Source organism: Lipotes vexillifer, unplaced genomic scaffold (genome assembly GCF_000442215.2).
Source record: "Lipotes vexillifer unplaced genomic scaffold, Lipotes_vexillifer_v1.1 scaffold644, whole genome shotgun sequence".
In the NCBI taxonomy this organism is placed as follows: Eukaryota; Metazoa; Chordata; class Mammalia; order Artiodactyla; family Lipotidae; genus Lipotes; species Lipotes vexillifer.
Window position 1 is genome coordinate 3249831 of NW_006783288.1, and position 22732 is coordinate 3272562.

The window sequence follows — 22732 nt, forward strand, 5'->3', positions numbered from 1 at the left end:
AAAGAGCTTGTAACCTTGATGGTGCTGTGTTTATGTATCACTGGGTGCTGCTTCTCAATAGAAATGCTCTGTGACCACTAAAATGCCTTTTGGATGTTCTTCAGGATACTAAGCCTTAAAAAAAAAAAATAAGTGCATTAAAATGGAAAGGAGGGATTAAGTTTATGACCTTTGAAGTTACATAGCCCTGGGTTTGATTTTCATTGCTAACAGCTAGTAAACTTGGGTGTGGCCCTGAGCAAATGAATTTGACCTCTCTGAGCCTTTCTCTATTTGTAAACACAGCTTAGTTTATCTACCACTCAGGGTTATTGCGAAGATTTGTTAAATAGTGGAATTGTGTCTGGCATAAAGTGTCTGGTAGTGATTTTATTTTGTAAAAAGTTTAACTTTATCATTCTCGTGACTTCCTATTCACTGTAGAGAATAATTTGGAGAATCTTCATTCTGAGGGCTACTCACTTAATATGAAGCCCAGGCTATACTATAAAATTAGCATGAATGATTTTCTCCCGTATTCAGAGTTCTGAATATTCTTCCTACTATGAATTAGTATTTCAAAATTCAGAGTTATTCTAAGTGGATGTGTATACCTTTGAGGCTCGCAGGAAGAAATAAAGTGGAAGGAAATCCAAGTTAGCTTGGTTGGTGTACAGAGATACAACAGGGAATTTTAAATTTGGAAGTTACTTTTTAATCCATTTAGACAAAAACACCTAACAACTCTGTGGTATGTATTCTAGAAAGGCACTGAGCTAAGTGCTCATTCATCTTATTTAAATTTTATGAGTACAATGTACAGTAGTATTGTTATCCCCACTTCATCATTCGAGAAACAGGTTCAGAAGGTTTAGGTAACTCGTCTAAGGTAACACATCTGGCAAACAGCCAATCTTAGTTTTGAATCTGGTCTTGACTCCAAACCCTGCATCATCTTTTGTAGATCATTTTGCTTTCTGAGACTCTTGTGTTACAGATAAGGAAGCAAGATAACAGAAGCTGATTAGTATATAAACTACTACACTACCTGATTAGGAATCTTTGGTTGATCCCAGAGGTAATTTCTGTAAATGAACTGAATGTAATCACCCAGAACATTTGTTTTTTTTTAAAAAAGCTCAAGAACTGTAGGAGCATAAATACAGCCTCATAGAGTTGGATTCTCTGCCCTGAGAACCCATATAGAACACCTCAGAATCTTTAATATTTTTTTGGATTACTGGAAAATCCCAGATCTATTTTATTCAGTAGGACATTAACACGATCAAAATAATTTCTTACATCATACATGTTCTTGGAAGAAAGGAAATGGTATACAGACAAGACAAATTATCTTATTTTTAAGCTTCTTGAAATGTTTGCTGCCCATGGAAAGTAAATAATAAGTAAAAAACCATGTTGCCAAGATTCAGAAGACTTACTGATTCTAATTTTTATTATTTTTTAATTTTTTTTTGCGGTATGCGGACCTCTCACTGCTGTGGCCTCTCCCGTTGCGGAGCACAGGCTCCGGATGCGCAGGCTCAGTGGCCATGGCTCACGGGCTCAGCCGCTCCGTGGCATGTGGGATCTTCCCGGACCAGGGCACGAACCCGTGTCCCCTGCATTGGCAGGCGGACCCTCAACCACTGCGCCACCAGGGAAGCCCTCTAATTTTTATTTTTTAAATAAAAGACACAGCACACAACATCAGTGCACAGAAACCTCTCTAGTTCTAAGTCACTGATGCCTCTTCACTGTCATATTGACAGATATAAAATGGAAATAGCCATTAGGTAAATTAAGCAGTGTCTTTAATCATAGTATTTAAAAAAAAAAATAGATGCAGAGATACAGTTGCCCTTCAGTATCTGTAGGGGATTGGTTCTAGGACCTCCCTGGATACCAAACTCCATTGATGCTCAAGTCCCTTATATAAAACGACATAGTATTTGCGTTCAACCTACACACATCCTCCTGTATACTTTGAATCATCTCTAGATTACTTAAACAATGGTCCCCCCTTATCTGTGGTTTCACTTTCCACAGTTTAAGTTACCCACGGTCAACTGCAGCCCAAAAAATTAAATGGAAAATTCCAGAAATAAACAATTCATGAGTTTTAAATTGTGTACTGTTCTGAGCAGCATAATGAAATCTCACACTGTCCCACTCCATCCTGCCGGGGATGTGAATCCTCCCTTTGTCTCATGCATGCCACCCAGTAGGCACTTAGAAGATGTCTAAGTTACCATATCCTCTGTCATGGTATCACAGTGCTTACGTTCAAGTAACCTTTATTTAACTTAATAATGTGATGCTGGCAATTTGAATATTCCCTTACTGTGCCTAATTTATAAGTTAAATTTTACCATAGGTATGTATGTGTAGGAAAAAGCATAGTGTATATAGGGTTTGGTACTGTCTGCAGTTTCAGGCATCCACTGGGGTCTTTGAATGTATCACCTGAAGAGAAGGGGGACTATTGTAACACCTAATACAATGTAAATACTATGTAAATAGTAACTATAATGTAAATACTTTGTAAAGAGTTGCTGGCACATGGCAAATTTCAAGTTTTGCTTTTTAGAACTTTCTGGAGTTTTTAAAAATTTTCCCCCTGAATGTTGATCTGCTCTTGGTTGAATCTGCAGATGCAGAACCTGCATACAGAAGGCTGACTGTACTAGACTTTACTACCAGAGTACATACTGGAGCAACCACTTTGGAAAACTGGCAATATATATTAAAGCTAAGCATACATCTACCCTGTGACATGATAATTCTACGCCTAGGTTTATGCTCAAAAGAAATGAGTGCATATGTTGCAAACAAATAATCTTCAGTAATGTTCTGAGGAGTTTTATTCCTAATAGCCCAAATATCCATCAGCATTAGAAAGGATAAGTAAATTGTGTTATATTCATATGTAATAGTTTGCTAGGGCTGCTGTAGCAAAGTACCCTAGACTGAGTGGCTCAAACAACAGAAATTAATTTTCTCGATGTTCTGGAGGCTAGATGATCAAGGTAATCTCACCTTGATCTGAGATCAAGGTGTTGGCAGAGTTAGTTTCTTCTGAGGCCTTGCTCCCTGGCTTGTAGACAGCTGTCTTCTCCCTGTATCTTCTCATGGTCTTCCTTCTGTGTGTGTGTCCTAACTTAATCTTCTTGTAAGGACAACAGTCATATTGGATTAGGGATGACTGTAGACCTCATTGTAACTTAATTTCTTCTTTAAAGACCCTATCTCCAAATACAGGTACTGTTTATAGAGTGCAAGGGAGAAAGGAACAAGTCAAAAGAGAAAAATGATATTGGGTGAGGTAGGAAGTATCTAACGTGTCCCTTAATGACCCCTGCCTTGTGGAATTCATGACCTTGTGTAATCCCTTCCCGTTGCACGTGAGCTGGACCCAGCAGCTCTCCTCTCACACAGGGAGAGTGATGTGCAGGGCTGGCTTCATGGGATTATGACCTGTCCACACAGGGCCCTGCACTTGGTTTAATGTTCTATTGTCTTCAACTTGAAATTTTATCTCTGAATTTCGTAAGTGAAGTCCAGTGACACAATGGAGTGTGTTCATGAGCAGAAGAGATAGACTCAGTATCTGTCTTTTTTCTTGGCCACCCCATTCCCATAAGTGTTCTCGATGACCCAGGGCACAGAATTCCGGTGGACCTCTGATTCACGGGAGCTCAGTAAGACTCAAAGCAAGTACAAAGTTAGTTGGGCTACTCTACAATTGAATAAATGGGGGTACTGACAGCCTGACAAGATGTCCTTTCCTTTCAAACCAGAACTTGCTTAATATTATGGACATACTATAAATCTGTTTATATACTGTGGCCCTTAGGAAGGCCACAAACCATTGTAATATCCAAGAATTTTTCTTTCCCCAAGAACCAATTTTCAACTTGTTGGGAGTGCTCTTTCAGTCCCATTGGGAATACATCGTCTTTGAGATGGGGAGATTATTCTGGATTATCTGGGTGAACCCACTCTAATCACAGGAGTCTTTAAAGACTGTCAGAAAGAGATATCACAATGGAAGAAGGGTCAGAGACACATGACTCTGTTGTCTTTGAAGATGGAGGAAGGGACCATGAGTCAAGGAATACAGATGTTTTTTAGAAGCTGAAAAGAAGGAAACAAATTCTCCCTTAGAACCTCCAGAAAGGAACACAGCCCTTGTTAACACCTTAATCTTAGCCCGGTGAGACCTGAGAGACAGACAGACAGAAAGACAGACTTAGTCTGGTGGTCTAGTAGGAAGACTGGTATTCCATAATCACACCAAATCACTAAGAAGAATAAATTCTGAAAATTGCAGTGAAGGAAAAGGTTCTGTGGAAGGGTATGACACGTGGTTCTGGGATAGCCCCTGTGAGGAAGTCACGTGAGAGCTGAGAGATGAATGATGAGTAAGAGTGAACTGCAGAATCATGGGAGGTCTACAGCATTCCTTGCAGGAGAACAGCCTCAACAAAGAACCCGAGACAGAAAGGAGCCTGGTGCATTGTTAGTTGAATGAACTGAAAGGTCACTGGGACTGGAGGGTATTAGGTGAGGCAACGAGGAAGCTGGAGAGGAGGCAGGGGCTCTATCGTCCCTGGCAGGTCATGGTATGAATTTTAGATTTTATTCGAAACGTAGTGGGAACCCATTGAAAGGTCTTGAGCAGAGGAGTGCTGGTATTTTAAGAAAGCACTTTGTGGATAGTGAGTTGGAGAGGCAAGAGCAAACCAGGAGATCACAGAGATGGCAACTGCATGGAATCTGAGCAGAGAACTCTAAGAGGGCTTTGTTGGGAGTGTAAAGGCACTCATCCTCTACCCCCATCTCAGAACAGCAGTAAAACCCCAAAGTGTAAGGACGGATCTGATTCTTGACACTTTATCTAGTTCTTCCAAAGCCCTTGAATGCCCCAAACGTGATTGACACTGGACATAACTTTGCTGTCATCAACATCAGCTCTGAGCCTTACTTTGGGGATGGACCAATCAAATCCAAGAAGCTTCTCTACAAACCTGTTAATCATTATGAGGCTTGGCGGCATATTCAAGGTAAGGTTTGGAAAGGAAATGCTCCAGCAGGAGATGGGGCACCAGGAAAAAAAATTTTTTCCCCAAATGTAGAAATCCTCTCTCCCAGTCTCAAACCTCTACCCCAAGGTAGGGGCTGTAGCAGTGGATTCCATTTCAGAGTATTCAAGAAGGAGTTGGGGGGCGGGGGGTGGTCCTCTGAGTTCTGGGGCTACCTTTTCGGAAGTCATGATGTAAAATGGGACACAGAACACACCTGTGTCAGGAGTTACTATCTGCATCAATATTTCCTTTCCAGGCTTCTCTGGATCTCTCATCCCTTTTTGACTCTATCTTACTTGGTCATGGTGAAAGATACAAGTTTATGCCATGAATATGGTAACAGGAAAGTCCAGGGCCTGCTGGAAAGGCAGAGACTTAATTTGCTTACATCTGAGGGGTGATTGTTGCTGCTGTATCAAGTTGTTTATTCTTTTTCGTATTTGAGTCTTGCCCTGCCTGCAGGCTCCTAACTCACAGAGGTTCTGAGAGGAATTTGGACCAGAAAGTTTGGGCTGTGGCAGGAAGAGGAGGGGATGTGGGCAAAGAGAGGTACATGCTCCTCGCCCAACTTTTGGGGAAAAAAAACCCAAAATGTAATAAAATGTCAAAAGTTCATGAAAACAGTTAAATTTATTTATTTGTAAATTAAATTTATTTTGAAACACAAATGACAATTCTGTTTGTTGCATGATGATGTAAAAATCACATTTTTTTAGAAAAAGGAAGCTGAGCATCATCTATTGAGCCAGCTGCTTTAATTGCACCATCTTATAGCGAGACCTGCCGCTGTCACGCTTGCAGGGAATGTGCAGCCCCCCACCAATACTTTAGTCTCACTCTGCCTGTGATTTCCTAAAAAGCGCCCTCAACCCACGAGATGTCGATAATCAAAGTTACAAAAAAGGAGAAGAAAAAGAGGGGTTTTGGCTTAATAATACTAGCTGATGTGGGTATATTGAATAATGCCTTGGTATCATTACTGAGCTCTTCACATTCTTTTGAAGATTCAGCCAAAATTCAGAATCCCAGCAACATAAGGCTGATTTGCTGGATTGCTGTTTCTGTTGTGGATTTTAAAAAGCAGCTTTTAAAAAAAACATGGTGTTAATAATCCATCATCTCTTTGTGGACATCTACGACGTGGTCTTCTAAAAACCCTTAAACACAGTCCAATACGTTTTCTTACCAACTAGGAATTTATCATATGGTAAGGCAAAAATCTACCTTTGCAATATCCACGGAGAAACAGAGTGGCACAAGAGAATAGCTAAGGAGAAAAGAAGCGTATGTCATTTGTTTATGGGATCTATTTTCAAGTACTTTAGAACGCTTCATTTGTTATGACATGACCATCACAAGTTCACTGTCTAGTCATTGTAAGCATACCCTCAAAGAGTCTCTTCTCTTGATAGGTTGATTGCCATCACTGTAGGTACTTGAAAACAGAAGTTATTTTATATTATTCTAATTGAGTTTTCCCCCTAAATCTGATTGGTATTCCATATAGTTGAAGATTTGCATGGTTTTACTCTACAAATGAAAAGACAAACACACTAAAGCAGAAATGTGTAAGTGGCACAGAGATACTTACATGAAAAAGCCTTATCTTCCTTATATTAGGAACACTGAGGCCCTGAAGATGGGATTGCCTCTCTGTTCTACTCAGACATTGTATTTTTAAAAACCAAACATTAGTTCACCTCACAATAACAACATTCCAGTTTAAAGAATGTAAAAGATTGCCAACTTAAGTTTCCTGAACTTTCCCTCTTCTCAGTGACAAATGAGATTGTTACCCTCAACTATTTGGAACCTCGGACAGAATACGAGCTCTGCGTGCAGCTGGTCCGGCGTGGAGAGGGCGGGGAAGGGCATCCTGGACCCGTGAGGCGGTTCACAACAGCTTCTATCGGTCAGTTGAAGCAAACAGGCATTTATTCAGGAGCTGGGTGGGTGGGGGAGGAAGGGGAAAGAGGAAGGAAGACCAGGAAGGGTGGTGGTGGGTGAGTGGGATGGTGGTGGAAAGGGGTTTGCTTTTGAATGGGTGGGAAAGTGACAGGAAGGCTAGCAACTTGGAGCCAAACTGGTCCTTTATTTGGGCTGCACTCCTGGTCTGTCTCCCTGGGGGAGGGGGTCTGCAGCAATCCACCGGGACAGAGAAGGAAGCAGATGACCCTTCAGGAAGGCAGGGACATCCCTTAGGAGTTGGGATTTACTTAGCAGCAACTGTGCTCCGTCTTGGCTCCCGAGTTTTACCACCAGCTTCCTGTTTCCATCTTAAGGGCCCAAGACAGGCTCTTGCCGCATACGTACTCCAGAAATCCCAGTTTATTTACTTTCAAAAGTAATTTCTAGTTTTTCGAAGTCATTCACGCACATGGTGAAAACATCAAATAGAACGAAAGGTTTTTACCTATAGAACAGCAGTTCTGGGCTTCCCTGATGGCACAGTGGTTAAGAATCCACCTGCCAATGCAGGGGACACAGCTTTGAGCCCTGGTCCTGGAAGATCCCACATGCTGCGGAGCAACTAAGCCCGTGCGCCACAACTGCTGAGCCTGCGCTCTAGAGCCTGCGAGCTACAACTACTGAAGCCTGTGTGCCACAACTCCTGAGCCCACGTGCCACAACTACTGAAGCCCGTGCACCTACAGCCTGCGTTCCGCAACAAGAGAAGCCACCGCAATGAGAAGCCCACACACCGCAATGAAGAGTAGCTCCCCCCTCGCCGCAACTGGAGAAAGTAGAGTCCCAGAGTGGTTAATAACTTGCGCATGGTAATGCATCGGGTACATTGCCATACTAGATCTTCAGACTTGATATCTTTTTGTTTCTCCTGGGAGAAACAAAATATCCAGGTATTTTTTACCTGGGAGTCCAAAGGCACGATGTCCTTATCCCAGTTGATGAGTTTTCCTATTTTTAGTCCATTTACAAAAAGCAGAAGGATATGGAATGATTTAGTGAGAAGCTAGGAAGAGCATCAGGCTCTTCTGCAGGGGTTGTGCGTCCCTAACAGAGACTCTCCCCTCCACACTCCCCACCTAGGGTTCATCTGACCAGCAGCATCCTTAAAGAACCAAGTGAAACTCAGTAGCTGCTCTGATGCTTGTAGAAGCATTGCACAAGTAAGGAATGGCTTCCTGGGAACCCACCAGGTAGTAAATACCAAAAATAACACTGGAGACTACATATGACTTAGAGGATAAAGGACTCTCCATGACTATGATCCAAGGGGCCCCTAATATGTCATCAGGTTGCTGCTAAAAGGCAAATGGTAGTTAATTCTCTCTTCGAGCGGTGCTGATGAATCAAAAGGGGAAGGCCATAATCTGACTCAGATGGAAAGTATTTATGGAACAGAACATAAAACACTTCACAGACCCGTACTGTGCTGTCTTCAGCTCTCAGAATATGTTCCAGCCAGGATGTATTTAGAGATGTCTTGGAATATATTTCAAAGTAGTTCTCAGGGGTGGGCGGGAAGGGAATTCTTGAAGGTTCATCTTTTCCCAGCATTTGAATTTTGCTGATGTTTGTTTTTAAATTCATTTGGCAGCTGCACTATTTATAAGTGTGTTGGTTGAGTGATAAAGGCTGGGAAGGCCAGGAGGGGAGGGGAGAGAAGATACTCTGAACACACGGCAGAGAGAGGGCAGGTTGGGAGGGGTGAAGGGTAAGTCATGCTCCCAAAGGGAAGGAAATGACCATTTATGGGGTTGCTCCTCTGTACCAGGCACAGGCTTAGGTTTACATGTTTGCTGCACACCATCAGTCCTCCCTCTGTCTGCTGTCATCATAAGCCTATCTACCCACTCCAGGTGGCTTATTTTGGAACTTAAACTTTAGAGAAGAACAAAAGGAGGTGACATCACCTCTCTCAATTTGCAAAGGTTATGGAGAAAAGACCAATAAGACCTGTAGCATAATGCCCAGCAGGTGGCAGGACCTGATTACTGGTTCTCCCTCATCTAAGTGTGGTCAGAACTGGCCAGTGAGAGTCCCTCTCCCATTGGGTGGAAACAGACCCTTCCTCTCACCTCTAACCGAGTTTCTCAACCTTTTTATTTTATTTTTTAATTTTTTTAAACTATTTTTTCATTTTATTGGAATATAGTTGATATACAATGTTGTGTTAGTTTCAGTTGTACAGCAAAGTGATTGTTATACGTATATTCATTCTTTTTCAGATTCTTTACCTTATTGTAATTTTTAAAATTATCACCCTCTAAAGAACTTCTTAGATAGTTTTGTCCTTAAGACAAAATCTCTGTTTTGTCTTAATGTCTCTTCTGCCATGAATTGTAATACCACAGATCTGTTTATATATTGTGGTCCTTCATAAACAATTGTCATTATCTAAAATTTTCTCATAGCCCAAGAACCAATTTTTGCCCCCTTAGGGGCAATAATGTCCCCACCAAGAATGCATGAGTAGAGGATCACTATTCTATGTTTTGAAAATACTTTATATCTGAAGTTTAAAATATCAATATACTATTATTAACTGAAAATTTACAGATTCCTCCACTGTCCATTGGCCTAATATATTTTATGAAGGAAGGAAGGAAGAGAGAGAGAAAATGTTGACAGAGCCCCTAACACCTTCCAAGCATTTTCACCTTCACTATCTCATTTCTCCTCCTGAGTCTGGAAGATGAGTATTTTCATTTCATGCTACATGTGAACTCGGAAAGGTTATGAATTTTCCCTAGGTCACAAAACTAAAGGGGCATGCTCCTGCCTCTTTGATTTCAAAACCCATATTGTTTCCATTCAGTTACCTCTCTGGTAGCCCAGGTTCTTGGGGGTAATTATGGCCACACGGCATGTGGTCAGAGCCAAACCTTGATGTGATCAGAGCAGTGCGAGGCCTGGCCCAGCCATCACAGTGTTGTCATGTCTGAAATTGTCCTTGCTGAGGGGAAGTAACCCTGAAATTGCTTTAAAATATATTACTCAAAATGGGAACAGAAACACTGAACCTACAACCCCAGAACCTTGGCAAATCCAGTGTTTCCATTTTTATCAGTTTCCTTCCTTTTTCACCAGTTGTAGACATGGCTTTTACCAAGTGGTAAGCAGAGTTTTTTCTCGTGTGTTTTAAGTTTTAAGGGGCTTTTGTACTTTTTCCAATGAACTTTTAATCCCTTGGATGGCCATATCATAATTTATTAAAGCATTTTGCTATTTTGAGCATTTTGGTTTCTTATGATTGTCTGTTATTATAAATATTGTTGTAATGGACATCTTCATGCACCTAGGTTTTCGCTTCCTTTGAGTTGTTTCTTCAGGATAAATCCTTGGTAGTCAGACTATACTCCCGAAGTATATGATCATTTCTAGAGCTCTTGAAAAATATCCCCAAGTTGTCCTTCAAAGGGGTTGTATTCCTGTCTTACAATTACTCAAGCTACATACTAGAATATTTTAAAGCTTTGCTATTCTGGTAGGAAAAAGGAAAAGTATTACATGGCTGCTAGCATGTGTTTCTTTGATAGCTTGTGAAAGTGTATATTATTCTAGGAGCCAAGGTTATCCTATAAAGCTGTCCTTTGGGGCTGTTGTTACCTTCACCCTATATAAAAACAATGATTATTCTGGTTTCTCCTAGGTCTTCCTCCTCCAAGAGGACTCAGTCTCCTACCAAAAAGTCAGACCACTCTAAATTTGACCTGGCAACCCATATTTCCAAGCTCAGAAGATGACTTTTATGTTGAAGTTGAGAGGAGGTCTGTGCTAATGAATAGTGATCAGCAGAATATTAAAGTGCCAGGCAACTTGACTTCAGTGCTCCTTAACAATTTACAGCCCAGGGAGCAGTACATAGTCCGAGCCAGAGTCAACACCAAGGCCCAGGGGGAATGGAGCGAAGATCTCATCGCTTGGACCCTTAGCGACAGTAAGTACCTCATGATGCCCCAGCCTTGCCTGAACGACACTTGGCTGCTGCCGTTTAGACTTAGCTCCCGTCACTTTAAGTCTGCTTCTTAGAAACCATAAAAGGTAGTTAGTTGTGAATAGAGGCTCATTAGTGCCCCCCCACCAACACATCAAATCATTTTAGCAACCTGCAGTATATACATGAACGCTTCATGTGTTTGGATTTGTGATAATTCAGGCAGGACTGTGCTAAAATTTACCTTTCCTTTCTATAGAGTTACTTATTAAGTAAATTAATAACATGAATAAGGAAGGTTTTCTAGGGCTTGTTGAATCTGTTATATGACAGTTTTTAGGATTGTTGCACACAGATGATGATTCATCTAATTCATCTAATTTTAAAATCCAAAGAACTCTGCTTGAAAAATCTTCAAAACAGACAATTCTTGGCATTACAGTATATATTTGAGAGTAATAAAACAACTTTTCTTTCAAAATATTCTTCAGTTCAGGCTTCTCTCAATCTCATATTGGTCATTAAAAATTAGCTGGAACTTCTAGGGTTTCTTTGTAGAATTGAAAGCTTTTTCGTCATGAACCAGAGAGTTCTATTTTGATTCACTGCATTAGAACGGTCTGTGCATTTTGGAGACCTTGGAAAGACTAGGTGTTTCTGGGTCACACCAACTGTCACTTATGCTAGGATCCTGTGGTCTCTTGTCAAATCCCAAAGTCTGAGGTTCTTTTCTGCAGCTGAGTTGCCACCTCCGCAGTAACAGGTGTGTAAACTGGCTCTTGTTTTCCCAGGCACTCTCTTCTTGTATCAATAACATGTCGAAGTCTCAGCGGTTTTGTCTGTGTTTAGGGATGTCTTCTTCATCTTTAAAAAATTCTGACATTTAGAAGTTATAGGACAATGCAGAGAATAATACAACGAAAACCCACATTTCTACCACACAGAATTAACAACTCTTAACATTTTGTCATACTTGCTTTCAGCCTTTTTGTGGAAGTAATTCCACAATACAGATATATCAAAATCCCCTTTGACCATCATCCCCAATCTAATTCTCTCCCCCTCTCCCCAGAAACAACCAAAATTACAAGTTTATTATGTATCTTTCCATTCAGTGTTGTATAATTTTAATACATTAAGTACATCCATAAGTGTGCATATGCATATATAGTCTCCATCTTGCTTTTTGAACATGTCTGCTAAGTGCTTAACATATTTTCTAACAAGTGCTTAATACGGATAGGCCCTATGGACCAGTGGCTAACTACAGACTAATAGTAATCTTATTTTTTCTACTTGAATCTATTTCTTAAAAGCTGTGTGACCTCAGCCAAGTCACTTAATCTCTCTGAGCCTCAATACTTACAGTAAGATTGTTATGAGGAGTCAATGAGTTACTATATGGAAGGGCCTATATAAATGTCAGCTCTCAACGTTTTTCTGTTTTCCTCAGTATCAAAAACAGTGTAATAGCAGTTTGTGGAGTAACAGAATTTCCAAGGTCTTAATTTAGATGGCAAATATGTGATGTGTGTGTGTTGCCATTTTCTTGTCTGCAGCCACTTGTCAAGTCTGCGTCGAGTCCACTACCAACTGATTGGAGTTACCCTCTGAGATAACACTTACTAGCCATTCATGGTTTATGAGCTGATATTAACTCTCTCTCAAAAGCATAATAATCAAAGAGATGGTAATATATCTTAAGTAAAATATTGTTTGTTTGTTTTAAATTTCTAGTTCTCCCTCCTCAACCAGAAAACATCAAGATTTCCAACATCACAGACTCCTCAGCTGTGATCTCTTGGACAATCCTGGATGGTTATTCTATTTCTTCTATTATCATCCGTTACAAGGTTCAGGGCAAGAATGAAGACCAGCACATTGATGTGAAGATCAAGAATGCCACCATCACCCAGTATCAGCTCAAGGGCCTAGAGCCCCAAACAGCTTACCAGGTGGACATCTTTGCAGAGAACAACATAGGGTCAAGCAATCCAACCTTTTCTCATGAACTGATGACTCTTTCTGAATCTCAAGGTTGGTAGAGTGGACAGGTATTTACATAGAATTATTTCTGGAGAGTATCAGAAAAACCCCACTGTCTTACGATATTTACCCTATATTCGCATCATGTGACATAATGCGCTGGTAGGCGTCACCATCTCTAAAGAGGTCCTTGGAATGAACATGCCCCTCGGAAGGATAACCCGTTGATCTGTTATCTGTCATGAAAACTTAGGTGAACTTAGCCCATCAGCACTCCCCATCCAGCAATTGAAGCTCTGAGGGATATGAATGTGATTCCATGCAGAAGGAAGACAGAGGACCCAGCTTAGTGGAGACAGCCCTGCGTGGTGCAGTGGGCGCTCCAGGAACCACACTCCACTCTTTCTCAGAACGAACCCTCTTTTAGCTTGGATGACACTATGCTAGTCCGAGTTTACTTTTACTTTTCCGATCCAGGTTATGATGTCTCCACGTCCACCGCTAACCCCCACTCCAGAGAGAATAAGCCCTTTGAGATAGACATTGCTCAGAGTGCCAAGCACACGAGGCCCAGTGTTTGAGATTTTTTGAAATTGAAATATAGTTGATGTAATGTACAATATTATGTTAGTTTCAAGAGCACTACATAGTGATTTGACATTTGCATATATTATGAAATGGTCACCACAATAAGGCTAGTAATCATCTGTCTCCATACAAAGTGATTACAATATTATTGACTACATTCCATATGCTGTATATTACATCCCCGTGGCTTATTTATTTCATAACTGGAGGGTTGTACCTCTTAATCTTCTCCAGTGTTTGTGATTGGTAAAACCTGTTGAATGTAATTAGTGAAAAAGGACCCCGGGGGTGGGAAGAACTGCAGCTCCTGGAGAGCCTTCCCTCTGAGGTCTGTCTGAAATTGCACTTCCTCGCCCTCTGTGCTATACAGCTTGTGCAAGGGAATGTAGCTAGAGGGACATTAGAGGGAAATGGTGATTTCTGCAAATTTATAATTCAGACCAGAGTATTTTTACAGAAAATGTTATAGCACTAAAAACTTCTTGGTTCTCTTGAGGCCTACCTAGGGCTTAAGAAAGAAAATCAAGCAAGCCCTGTTCTCAGTGCGGATTCTTTGGAACATGTTTGAAATATGCAAGGAATGATGGGTCTGCCAATTATAGAGAATTGTATTCAATAGTTTTCACCTGACACTCTTAATAAATGCATAATTTCGATAGTTACTTGTGTTTTGGTAAAACATGTACAGGCCCTAAATCCAAGTTATAAATAAAATACAAAGAGAAAAATTTTAAGACAAGATGTAACAAAACTAAACAACCCGGGGCTTCCCTGGTGGCGCAGTGGTTGAGAGTCCGCCTGCCGATGCAGGGGACATGGGTTCGAGCCCTGGTCTGGGAAGATCCGACATGCCACGGAGCAGCTAGGCCCGTGAGCCACAACTACTGAGCCTGCGCGTCTGGAGCCTGTGCTCCGCAACGGGAGAGGCCGCGATAGTGAGAGGCCCGCGCACCGCGATGAAGAGTGGCCCCCACTTGCCACAACTAGAGAAAGCCCTCGCACAGAAACGAAGACCCAACACAGCAAAAATAAATAAATAAAAATAAAATTAAAATTAAAAATCTTTAAAAAAAAAACAAAACTAAACTAAACAACCCCCATCATCCCATTTCAGACATCTCTTTATGCACGTATAAAAGGGAGATAGAAGGAAAGGTAGCTAATCACAAAAGAATAATTGTTAAAAGATAGGATCATGCTCTACATGCGTTTCTCATAAAAATACATTGAATTTATCTTAATTTGAATTTAAATAAGGGAAAGAAGTGGAGGGGTTATACAATAGTCTTTAATAGTTTATTTTCACCTGAGCCCAAAACTTAATGGTTTTTCTCTCTCTCTCTTCTTTCCTTCCTTCTTTCTTTGTCCCATTGGTATCCTCAGGTTTTCTCCATCAGCTATTTTTTTTAACATCTTTATTGTAGTATAATTGCTTTACAATGTTGTGTTAGTTTCTGCTGTATAACAAAGTAAATCAGCTATATGTGTATATATATATATATATATATATATATATATATATATCCTCCCTATCCCAACCCTCTAGGTGGTCACAAAGCACCAAGCTGATCTCCCTGTGCTATGCGGCTGCTTCCCACTAGCTATCTGTTTCATATTTGGTAGTGTATATATGTCAAGGCTACTCTCTCATTTCACCCCAGCTTACCCTTCTCCCTCCCCGTGTCCTCAAGTCCATTCTCTACATCTACATCTTTATTCCTGTCCTGCTCCTAGGTTTATCAAAACAATTTTTTTTTTTAGATTCCATATATATGTGTTAGCATATGGTATTTGTTTTTCTCTTTCTGACTTACTTCACTCTGTATGACAGACTCTAGTTTGTTTGTTTTTATGGCTGAGTAATATTCCACTGTATATATGTGCCACATCTTCTTTATCCACTCATCTGTTGATGGACACTTAGGTTGCTTCCATGTCCTGGCTATTGTAAATAGTGCTTCAGTGAACATTGTGGTACATGTCTCTTTTTGAATTATGGTTTTCTCAGGTAATATGCCCAGTAGTGGTATTGCTGGGTCATATGGTAGTTCTATTTTTCATTTTTTAAGGAAATTCCATACTATTCTCCATAGTGGCTGTATCAATTTACATTCCCATCAACAGTGCAAGAGGGTTCCCTTTTCTCCACACCCTCTCCAGCATTTATTGTTTCTAGATTGTTTGATGACGGCTATTCTGACCGGTGTGAGGTGATACCTCATTGCAGTTTTGACTTGCATTTCTTTAATGATTAGTGATGTTGAGCGTCCTTTCATGTATTTATTGGCAATCTGTATATCTTCTTTGGAGAAACGTCTACTTAGGTCTTCTGCCCATTTTTGGACTGGGTTATTTGTTTTTTGATATTGAGCTACATGAGCTGCTTGTATATTTTGGAGATGAGTCCTTTGTCAGTTGCTTCATCTGCAAATATTTGCTCCCATTCTGAGGGTTGTCTTTTCATCTTGTTTATGGTTTCCTTTGCTGTGCAAAAGCTTTTAAGTTTCATTAGGTCCCATTTGTTTATTTTTGTCTTTATTTCCATTTCTCTAGGAGGTGGGCCAAAAAGGATCTTGCTGTGATTTATGTCATAGAGTGTTCTATCTATGTTTTCCCCTAAGTGTTTTATAGTGTCTGGCCTTACATTTAGGTCTTTAATCCATTTTGAGTTTATTTTTGTGTATGGTGTTAGGAAGTGTTCTAATTTCATTCTTTTACGTGTACCTGTCCAGTTTTCCCAGTGCCACTTATTGAAGAGGGTATCTTTTCTCCATTTTATACTCTTGCTTCCTTTATTAAAGATAAGTTGACCATATGTGCATGGGTTCATCTCTGGGCTTTCTATCCTGTTCCATTGATCTATATTTCTGTTTTTGTGCCAGTACCATACTGTCTTGATTACTGTAGTTTTGTAGTATAGTCTGAAGTCAGGGAGCCTGATTGCTCCAGCTCCTTTTTTCCTTTCTCAAGATGGCTTTGGCTGTTAGGGGTCTTTTGTGTTTACATACAAATTGTGAAATTTTTTGTTTTAGATCTGTGAAAAATGCCATTGGTAGTTTGATGGGGATTGCACTGAATCTGTAGATTGCTTCGGGTAGTATAGTCATTTTCACAATTTTTTCACATTTTTCCAATGAAAGAACATCGTATATCTCTCCATCTGTTCATATCATCTTGAATTTCTTTCATCAGTATCTTACTGTTTTCTGCATACAGGTGTTTTGTCTTCTTAAGTAGGTTTATTCCTAGTTATTTCATTCTTTTTGTTGCAATGGTAAATGGAAATGCTTCCTTAATTTCCCTTTCAGATTTTTCATCATTAGTGTATAGGAGTCCAAGAGATTTCTGTGCATTAATTTTGTATCCTGCAACTTTACCAAACTCATTGATTAGCTCTAGTAGTTTTCTGGAGCATCTTTAGGATTCTCTATGTATAGTATCATGTCATCTACAAACAGTGACAGCTTTACTTCTTTTCTGATTTGGATTCCTTTAATTTCTTTATCTTCTCTGATTGCTGTAGCTAAAACTTCCAAAACAATGTTGAATAATAGTGGTGAGAGTGGGCAACCTTGTCTTTTTCCTGATTTTAGTGGAAATGGTTTCCGTTTTTCACCATTGAGGACGATATTGGCTGTGGGTTTGTCATATATGGCCTTTATTATGTTGAGGTAGGTTCCTTCTATGCCTACTTTATGGAGAGTTTTTATCATAAATGGGTGTTGAATTTTGTTGAAAGCTTTCTCTGCATCTATTGAGATGATTATATGGTTTTTCTCCTTCAATTTGTTAATATGGTGTATCACATTGATTGATTTGCATATATTGAAGAATCCTTGCATTCCTGGGATAAACCCCACTTGATCATGGTGTATGATCCTTTTAATATGCTGTTGGATTCTGTTTGCTAGGATTTTGTTGAGGAGTTTTGCATCTATTTTCATCAGTGTTATTGGCTTGTAGTTTTCTTTTTTTGTGACATCTTTGTCTGGCTTTGTTATCAGGGTGATGGTGGCCTCATAGAATGAGTTTCAGAGTGTTCCTCCCTCTGCTATATTTTGGAATAGTTTGAGAAGGATAGGTGTTAGCTCTTCTCTAAATGTTTGATAGAATTCGCCTGTGAGGCCATCTGGTCCTGGGCATTTGTTTGTTGGAAGATTTTTAATCACAGTTTCAATTTCAGTGCTTGTGATTGGTCTGTTCATATTTTCTATTTCTTCCTGGTTCAGTCTCGGAAGGTTGTGCTTTTCTAAGAATTTGTCCATTTCTTCCAGGTTGTCCATTTTATTGGCATATAGTTGCTTGTTCTTCTTTCTCTCATTGCTTTAGTTGTAAGATTAGGTTGTTTATTTGAGATTTTTTTTTTGTTTCTTCAGGTAGTATTGCATTGCTATAATCTTCCCTCTTAGAACTGCTTTTGCTGCATCCCATAGGTTTTGGGTCATCGTGTTTTCATTGTCATTTGTTTCTAGGTATTTTTTGATTTCCTCTGATTTCTTCAGTGATGTCTTGGTTATTTAGTAGTGTATTGTTTAGCCTCCATATGTTTGTATTTTTTACAGTTTTTTCCCTGTAATTGATATCATAGCATTGTGGTCAGAAAAGATACTTGATAGGATTTCAGTTTTCTTAAATTTACCAGGGCTTGATTTGTAACCCAAGATATGATCTGTCCTGGAGAATGTTCCATGAGCCCTTGAAAAGAAAGTGTATTCTGTTTTTCTTTGGATGGAATCTCTTATAAATATGAATTAAGTCCATCTTGTCCAATGTGTCATTTAAAGCTTGTGTTTCCTTATTTATTTTCATTTTGGATGACCTGTCCATTGGTGAAAGTGGGGTGTTAAAGTCCCCTACTGTTATTGTGTGACTGTCCATTTCCCATTTTATGGCTGTTAGCGTTTGCCTTATGTATTGAGGTGCTCCTATGTTGGAGGCATAAATATTTACAATTGTTATATCTTCTTCTTGGATCGATCCCTTGATCATTATGTAGTGTCCTTCTTTGTCTCTTGTAATAGTCTTTATTTTAAAGTCTATTTTGTCTGATATGAGAATTGCTTCTCTGGCTTTCTTTTGATTTCCATTTGCATGGAATATCTTTTTCCATCCCCTCACTTTCAGTCTGTATGTGTCCCTAGGTCTGAAGGGGGTCTCTTGTAGACAGCATACATACAGGTCTTGTTTTTGTATCCATTCAGCCAGTCTATGTCTTTTGGTTGGAGCATTTAATCCATTTACATTTAAGGTAATTATCAATATGTAAGTTCCTGTTACCTTTTTCTTAATTGTTTTGAGTTTGTTTTTGTAGGTCTTTCCTTCTCTTGTATTTCCTGCCTAGAGAAGTTCCTTTAGCATTTGTTGCAAAGCTGGCTTGCTGGTTCTGAATTCTCTTAGCTTTTGCTTGTCTGTAAAGGTTTTAATTTCTCCGTCGAATCTGAATGAGATCCTTGCTGGGTAGAATAATCTTGGTTGTAGGTTTTTCCCTTTCATCACTTTAAATATGTCTTGCCACTCCCTGCTGGCCTGCAGAGTTTCTGCTGAAAGATCAGCTGTTAACCTTACGGGGATTCCCTCATATGTTATTTGTTGCTTTTCCCTTGCTGCTTTTAATAATTTTTCTTTGTATTTAACTTTTGATAGTTTGATTAATATGTGTCTTGGCGTGTTTCTCCTTGGATTTATCCTGTATGGGACTCTCTGCACTTCCTGGACTTATTTCCTTTCCCACGTTAGGGAAGTTTTCAACTGTAATCTTTTCAAATATTTTCTCAGACCCTTTTATTTTCTCTCCTTCTTCTGGGACCCCTGTAATTCAAATGTTGGTGCATTTAATGTTATCCCAGAGGTCTCTGAGACTGTCCTCAATTCTTTTCATTCTTTTTTCTTTATTCTGCTCTGTGGTAGTTATTTCCACTATTTTATCTTCCAGGTCACTTATCTGTTTTTCGGCCTCAGTTATTCTGCTGTTGATTCCTTCTAGAGAAGTTTTAATTTCATTTATTGTGTTGTTCAGTATTGTTTGTTTGCCCTTTAGTTCTTCTAGGTCTTTGTTAAACATTTCTTGTATTTTCTCCATTCTATTTCCAAGATTTTGGATCATCTTTACTATCATTATTCTGACTTCTTTTTCAGGTAGACTGCCTATTTCCTCTTCATTTGTTTGGTCTGGTGGGTTTTTACCTTGCTCTTACATCTGCTGCATATTTCTTTGTCTTCTCATTTTGCTTAACTTACTGTGTTTGGGGTCTCCTTTTCACAGGCTGTAGGTCCGTAGTTCCCTTTTTTTTTGGTGTCTGCCCCCAGTGGGTGAGGTTGGGTCAGGGGCTTGTGTAGGCTTCCTGGTGTAGGGGACTGGTGCCTGTGTTCTGGTGGATGAGGCTGGATCTTGTCTTTCTGTTGGGCAGGGCCATGTCCAGCGGTTTGTTTTGTGGTGTCTGTGAACTTAGTATGATTTTAGGCAGCCTCTCTGCTAATGGGTTGTGTTGTGTTCCTGTCTTGCTAGTTGTTTGGTATGAGGCGTCCAGCACTGGAGCTTGCTGGCTTTTGGGTGGAGCTGGGTCTTAGTGTTGAGATGGAGATCTCTGGGAGAGCTCTTGCCAATTGATATTATGTGGGGCCGGGCAGTCTCTGGTGGTCCAATGTCCTGAACTCGGCTCTCCCACCTCAGAGGCTCAGGCCTGACACCAGGCCAGAGCACCAAGACCCTGTCAGCCACGTGGCCAGGTATGGGGGGGATTTTCTTGCTTTGGGGAAGTCTGAGGTCTTCTGCCAGCATTCTGTAGGTGTTCTGTAGGAGTTGTTCCACATGTATATGTATTTTTGATGTATTTGTGGGGAGGAAGGTGATCTCTATGTCTTACTCCTCCACCATCTTGAAGGTCCCCCTGCAATAGGAGCCTCCACTGAAGATGCCAAACTCCACAAGAGCTAGAGGTGCAGAGGCTTTTTCTTCAGAGGTTTTGCAGATTGTTGTTTTGTTTGTTTTCCTTTGTGCTTTGTCTAGTTTCAGTTTTTCAGAGGGTGCTTCATGCAGAGGCCTTGCATCCGGCACTTCAGATCAGAGTGTGCAGTAAGAAAATCTCCATCAGCTCTTTAAAACAAGAAAAAAGCCAAAGCAGACACTATGCTCTTTAGAGTTTCAGAGCTTTAAAGCTTTTCTAGGTGGTTAAATTGTGCAGGGAGGTTTAGTCACTTACCCAAAGTCATAGATCTAGTTAGCCATTCTCACTATTACTCGGTAATATTCATCTGCTTGGGCCTGTACTTGGAAGTGAAAGTTGAACAAAGGACAACAATTAGTGATTAGAATGTTGCCATTTAAAAAGGCCTTTTGCACACTTCTTTGAACTTATAACAGCCCTGTGAGTCAGACTCATCTCCACTGAGTTCCAGAAAATAAATGAGTAGCCCAAGGTCACCTAGCAGGGCTCAGGCTGGGCTCAGGCTGCCATTACACTCCCATTACACTGTGACTTCTCCTGCAGATGGTCTTGGCCTCTCTCTCTACCTAGACTAACCTGCTCCTTCTCCTGTGTTCTCTGGCACAGCCCCAGCAGACCTTGGAGGCGGGAAGATGCTGCTGATCGCCATCCTTGGCTCAGCGGGAATGACCTGCCTGACGGTGCTGTTGGCCTTTCTGATCATGTTGCAGTTGAAGAGGGCAAACGTCCAAAGAAGAATGGCCCAAGCCTTCCAAAACGTGGTATGTCTCATCTTCCTAATAGTAATAAGTGCAAGTCCACATATAGACAGAACCTTCATTTTAAAGATGTGGGTCAAACATTTTACCTGTAAAGCAAATATTTCCCTTATGCAAGTTTCATCTTTTCTTTGTCTTCCATTGTGAAATGGGAGATAAATAGCATGACTATATAATTTCTTGTCCAAATCAGAACAATTCTAAGAGTGAAAAGGTTGCTCTTAATAAGTATGCAGGAAACCAAGCCTAAAGCAGGACTACTGCCCCATCAGAAAGAGAATACAGTCATACTAGTAATAAGTCACCAGCGAGGGTATCTTGTAATATTAAAGAACTGAACGTTTTTGGTAATGAAGGGCATACGGGTAACCAGACCTCAGAGTGATAGGTAATGAAGATTTGCACTAGACCAGTTTTCCCCATGTTTCCCTGTTTCCAGTTTCCATTTTGTACTTCTAATATCTCTTTCAATTCTCTTATCCCTCCTATATGTATGGATTACATATACGTGTGTATCTCCATTCCTGTGCACCCTTCGGTCTGCAGCCATAGTTCATGGTGCTTGGCATGGCCTCAATTTCTTTCATCTAGGAATTTTGACCAGTAAAAAGTTTAGAAAATCATACTTTACCTATAGGCACCCTATTTGAGTCCTTTGCTATACTACAGCCTGAACATTTCTCTAGTTTGTGGTTTCAAGCTCTGTAAAATTAACCTGTACCCAGCTTTATTGATTCTGTATATGAAGCATTGAGTACAATTACATATTCCAAATGAGGTATACCTTCCTGTACATGAGTCCCTGAGATTCCCTTCAGTACCAGAACAAGGGAGGCTCTGTAATCCGACTCCTTGCCAGAGCTGGCTCAACTCAGGCTTTCCCTGTAGAGGAAGGACCAGCAAGGGGGTAGAGAGTACTAGAGCGCATCATGGTACTGATGCCTTGTCCTGATACCATCAGCAGCCACTGAAACTCAGGAGAAAAGGAGACACCCTGTTGGGTTTTGCTCTAAGCATCAGTCATCTTGGGGCCAGTGTCTGCGCCAGAGTGGGCTTGAGAGATTCTGAGCTTTAGGAAAAGTTGGAGAGAGTGAGTAAGAGCCAAGAATAGACCAAGATGACGCTAGGAAACAAAGCTCTCACAGAGGTGTGTCCTGTGACTGACCCAGATAGATCTCTGAGTTCTTTTCCAGATCAGAACTCAACACCTGCTCATTCCACAGCAGAGGAGAAACTCAAGTGTGACTAACTCAGGGATATGCTATTTCGTGGCATACATGCTGTTATCCTCCCCTCTCTCACCTCTGCAGACATAACTAATTGATTGTGGCGTGCTTTGCCACTGAGGCCTGTGATTGTGCCCATGCAGCTCTATAGGCAGCCACTTCATCTGAGTGGGCCTGTTCAATGAACCCTATTTCCATTTTCATTCTAGAATTGGATACAGTATTTCTTTTTTCACCCAGTGTGGGTACAAATCAGGAGGTATTA

At 40.5% G+C, this 22732-nt stretch overlaps 1 protein-coding gene across 3 annotated transcripts in view; it reads left to right on the forward strand.

Moving 5' to 3' along the window:
- Positions 1-22732, forward strand: part of TEK (TEK receptor tyrosine kinase) — a 105730-nt gene that overhangs the window by 66491 nt on the left and 16507 nt on the right. For 2 of the 3 annotated variants that reach the window (XM_007455917.1, XM_007455916.1), the window contains 5 exons: positions 4884-5045; positions 6844-6978; positions 10681-10968; positions 12703-13002; positions 21090-21241. In XM_007455917.1, the coding sequence (XP_007455979.1) occupies positions 4884-5045; positions 6844-6978; positions 10681-10968; positions 12703-13002; positions 21090-21241 (1037 nt within the window). Of the gene's footprint in view, positions 1-4883; positions 5046-6843; positions 6979-10680; positions 10969-12702; positions 13003-21089; positions 21245-22732 lie in introns of all 3 variants that reach the window. The other variant, XM_007455915.1, reaches the window with a different exon arrangement.